This window comes from Lupinus angustifolius, chromosome LG11 (genome assembly GCF_001865875.1).
Source record: "Lupinus angustifolius cultivar Tanjil chromosome LG11, LupAngTanjil_v1.0, whole genome shotgun sequence".
NCBI classification, from domain to species: Eukaryota; Viridiplantae; Streptophyta; class Magnoliopsida; order Fabales; family Fabaceae; genus Lupinus; species Lupinus angustifolius.
This window is the reverse complement of record NC_032019.1, coordinates 28472039-28476580: the sequence shown is the minus strand read 5'-3', so window position 1 is coordinate 28476580 and position 4542 is coordinate 28472039. Positions and strand designations below refer to the sequence as shown.

Here is a 4542-nt window from a genome sequence, read left to right as displayed (position 1 = left end):
AATTGGTTGTCTCCACATACATACGTCTCCATGTAAGTCTTTCTCATAAACTAAAGGTTCTTGAAACATTGTTCTTCATTGAGTTTCAAGCTAACCATTGTCATGGTAATAATTCAAGATAAACATTTTAAAAATAAGGTGATTTCTTCTAGTATGCCCCACGTTCATTGAATGAGTGACACATTTTTTTTGTATTTTCATTAGTAAAGTTGCAAAGTTCATGGATTCAAATCCTAGAAATAATATCTCGGTTTGTGAGTGTAAGATTACGTGTATCTAGTCTTCACATGCTCCGGTAAATGGGAACCTCATTGGACCATTTTTTTTATTAGTAAAGTTGCTGAAGCATATGGTGAACCGTTCATAAGCCAAAGGGTACCTAAGTAGGTGTTATCTCACAACAAAATCTTCTTTTATAAATATAAGAATTAACAAGTTTTGTTAGTGAGTAGTTGTCAATTTAAATCTTATGAAATGTAGGGACAAATAAAGAAGTCTCACAAGGAAAAGAATTATACAAATTAAACAACATGCAAGTGAAAAGAGTCATAAACTAAAAGCCTTAAGGTTTTGGATTTTCTTTACCCCACTAATGAAGAAGACTAAACTTATTCTCACCATTCAAGACTTGGACCAAACCCACTCCAGAATTCATAATATGGTATCAAAACCCAAATAATCAAAGCACCAAATATTGTCAGACTCCGGTAAAAAAAGAAGCACAAGCTCGGGGAAAGCAAAAATGAATGAAGGCGACTTGACGACCTCTACAACTAGAATAACTTGAAGTACAAGCCATGACTGGAGATTAAAAACAAGTCACAGCTGAGCCAACTCAGTTGGACTTAAGGGGGGTGTTTGGAGTTGGGACAAATAAAGAGATCTAATTGAAAACACATAAGTGAAAAGATGCATAAACCTAAAGTCTTCAGATCAGACCTAAAGTCGGGGTGTTGGTGTCAAAACACACTTATGTTATTCATTAGCCCGCTGACGAAGAAGACTAAACTTAGTCTCATCATCCAAGACTTGGACCAGACCCACTCCAAAATTCATAAGATGATATGTGAGAGACATTGATTGCCTCCATCCACTTAACATTTGAAAGACAACTGGTAAAATGTGGTGAATCGTCAAATTGGTACTAAAATTGCATACCATAAAAATGGTAAAATATCATAGGCTACTACCTATACTTTACATGACTCCTCACAGATCAAGCACTTTAGGCATTGAGGATAACATGACATCATGGGTATTAAATCAAACAAGAAATACCAATTAAAGACTGAATGTATCACCAGATTGTGAAAGCAGAAAGAAAGATGTTCACTGTTCCTTTGCTTTTTTACGTGCCAAAAAGCGTTCTTTTGCAGCAGCCAGAGCATCTTGAGTTCTCTTGTGATGATCAGACTTCGGTTGAGAAGCCGGTGACTGTTCAGCTGAACTCTTTGTTTCTAAAGAAGCCTCAGCACTTGGATTCACATCTGAGGGTTCAATACTTCTGTTCACGGGATTAGAAGTTTCACCCTGATCCCCAACATTTTTCTTGGAAGACTTCACAGGTGAACTTGAGTTATCTAATGAATGCTGCACTTCATCGGACGCATCACCATGCTGACGTTGATTTGATGCATCAATGTCCACGACCTCATGTGTCTCTTGAATTCTTTGCTCAGCCCGATCTTGTTTCCTTCTTTGAGCATCTTGTGCACCATAAGCAACATTTTTATCAAGATTCCCATAAAAATCAAGCAAAAAATCCTTCTTCTTTGTAACCTATGCAAATATTAAAATATATAGTTTGTCAGTAATGTGAAATAGAGAAATGGGATGCAAAACAGAACCAAGCATGCCAGTCAATTAGGAGATGTGAAATAAAGAAAGGATGAAAAACCATTGTTTCAAAATCCATTACCAATCAGGTTGACAACCAAAAGAGTACAAAAACATGATAATGAACATGGGAAAATATTAAAAAAAAGAACTAGAACATACATCATCTCTTTCCTCTTGAAGTTCACGTAGACGTTCGAGCTCCATCTGTCTCTCCTGTTCGGCAAGCTTCTTTCTGTACGCTTCGGTAACAAATTTGTCTTTGTCAGCATAAAGGTGGTCATCTTTGCTTCTCTCTTTAGCAATCTTTCTCTCATAAACAATATCACGATGCTGCTCTCGCTCTTTTGCCTTTTTAATGAGATTCTCGATATATTTTGGCTGCATCATAAGAATTACAGAATGATGAGAACCTATGTCATTTGGCATACAACTTAAAATGAAGAAAAAAATCAAGACCAGCTCTCATAAAATAAAATAAAAAAGAAAACAAATTTAAACCAAACTATGAAAGAGGAAAATGGAAGAGGCATAAAAGTCACAACCATCAATTTAAACTATCCTAAATTTCTCACAAAGAGGGGTGTCGTGTCTACGCATGAAACATGTCAAACACTAATACCCAGAGTGACACTCTTAACACCTCTATACAGTACTCTTAGAAAGGCAAGAAATATATTTTTTAAATAAGGGAGGCAAGAAATATTACATCTGAATTAGACTTTTCCATACGCTACTTGATGATCTAGCTAAAATATATATGCTGTGATGTTATATCCTATTAAATTAAAAAACATAAATCACGTCTGCTATATTGAAGACAAGTCCATAGAGAATTATACATGATAGGAACATGTGAAAAGATTTGACCGTGTCTCAGTAGAAGCAATGCCATAATTGTAAATAAATGAAAAGCTAAAACCTATTTGTATAGAATTCATCATGTGAGTATGTCTGTAACCCTGCATGTGAGTTTGAACTATCATGAGGCTAATCTCTACAGTCATAATGTTTGAAAGAGATCTTCCTATATGATTCTCAACAGAGTTATGAAAATAATACAATGGTTGTTGGACTGTAAGCTCTAAACAAAAAAGGAACCAAAAAATGGTATATTTGTTAAAGTCATAATATCCATTTGGTTGTTATAAAAAAAACATTCTCCTGAATAAAAAAGTACATAGTATTCTGAACAAAGTAACCATACCTTTCTCTCTTCCCGATCTTGAATTCGGGGGCGAGAAACTTTCTCTTTCATTTTGTCATAGACTCCATCATAATCAAATATGGTTGGATCTTCTTCCAAGGCTTTCTTTTGCTGCTCCTCTACCTTAAATAGGAAAAGTATGAGGGAAGTAAGATTAAAACATACACACACAAAAATGTACATAATAATAACCACTACATAAAAAATGTATCAAAAATTCAAACACCAGTGAGGTTATTACCGCAAAGTTTACTTACTTCCTTGAGAGTCTTATTCTTGCTAGCTTGAAGAGCAATTTCTCTCTCGACGTCATTCTCATCGTCATCATTAAATCCAAAAGGAGTGGGAAGGGGAGGCCTTGTTGGCTTCTTCTGCTTTGCCGGCCTAAGGTTCAAGCCATACTTGCTCATTTCAGCCGGCTTCTTCACTACTGTCTGAACACAAATTGAAACAATCATTATTTACACAATTCCAATTTTATTTGCATCAAATATACAAGACTTAAATCATTACAGAATTATATTTCTTATAAAATTTCAACAGCAAGCCAGCAACCATCATCACATATATCTTTAAGCATAAAAAATATATACGTAAAAATGCAATTTGTGACCGAACATTGATTACTCTTGTTTTTACAAAAATATTGTTTTTGCAATAGAGCAAGCAAATCTATCCAATATTTAACTCGCGGATGGCGACCAAGGACAGCAGCCACAGAGATTGCGTATAAGAAATTGGTTCCATCTCACATTATAACTCAAATACAAAGAATCACACTTAATGGCATAAGAACTTAAAACTAGAAAAAGAATATAACAGTCATCAAATGCCACAATCAACACAGCCACAGTCTACAAATACAAGAATAAGAATATAAACCAAACAACAATGTCACCAAAACATGACAAGACAAAACAAAACAGAAAGCACTAATTGTAACTCTCATTATACACACACAAATGTAACAATTGGTAAACAGAACATAAACAATTTCAATTGAATATCAAATAGAACAAATTAATAAAGAATTGTTTTAGAAAATTGTGCTGTGGAAGAATAAGGAGAAGCGGAATCCAAACTCACCGAAGCTTGAATCTGCTATTGAATGCACTGTGATGGAAATTTTGGATTAAAGGGTTTTTAGAATTGAAGTAAAAAATTAAAAATCCATTTTTGTGTTTCTGATTTCGAAATAAACAAAAGAATTTTAACAAAAAAAAGGGAAAGCCCACCCTGACCCATTTAAATAGTTGGCCTAGTGGGCCTTGGTGATCTCGGTCAAAACGTTGGGCTATTCAAGAAGGTAACCATAGCCCGTTATTATTTTTTATGCTGATTTGTTAATTTGATTTATAAGTATATGTGGATATTGTGATTTGGGATATTTAATATGTATACACTGATGTAAGTATTTTTTATACTGTCATTAAATCATTCACCATTGATTTGTTAACTATTATTGACTCTTAAACAAAAGTAATACAAATCAATGGTGG

At 34.3% G+C, this 4542-nt stretch overlaps 1 protein-coding gene across 4 annotated transcripts; it reads right to left on the bottom strand.

Annotated features, from left to right (window-relative positions):
- LOC109359051 (nuclear speckle splicing regulatory protein 1-like) lies at window positions 1074–4230 on the bottom strand. 4 transcript variants are annotated; one of them, XM_019603558.1, is made up of 5 exons: window positions 4125–4230; window positions 3301–3473; window positions 3044–3166; window positions 1999–2217; window positions 1074–1779 (listed from the first exon to the last, which is right to left on the bottom strand). In XM_019603558.1, the coding sequence occupies exons 2-5, from the start codon at window positions 3451–3453 to the stop codon at window positions 1330–1332; spliced, it is 945 nt and encodes a 314-aa protein (XP_019459103.1). In that variant the 5' UTR covers window positions 3454–3473; window positions 4125–4230; the 3' UTR covers window positions 1074–1329. The 4 variants fall into 4 exon arrangements, with proteins under 4 accessions (XP_019459103.1, XP_019459105.1, XP_019459104.1 ...); XM_019603560.1 differs by having other exon boundaries at window positions 3301–3470; XM_019603559.1 differs by having other exon boundaries at window positions 3301–3477; window positions 4130–4230.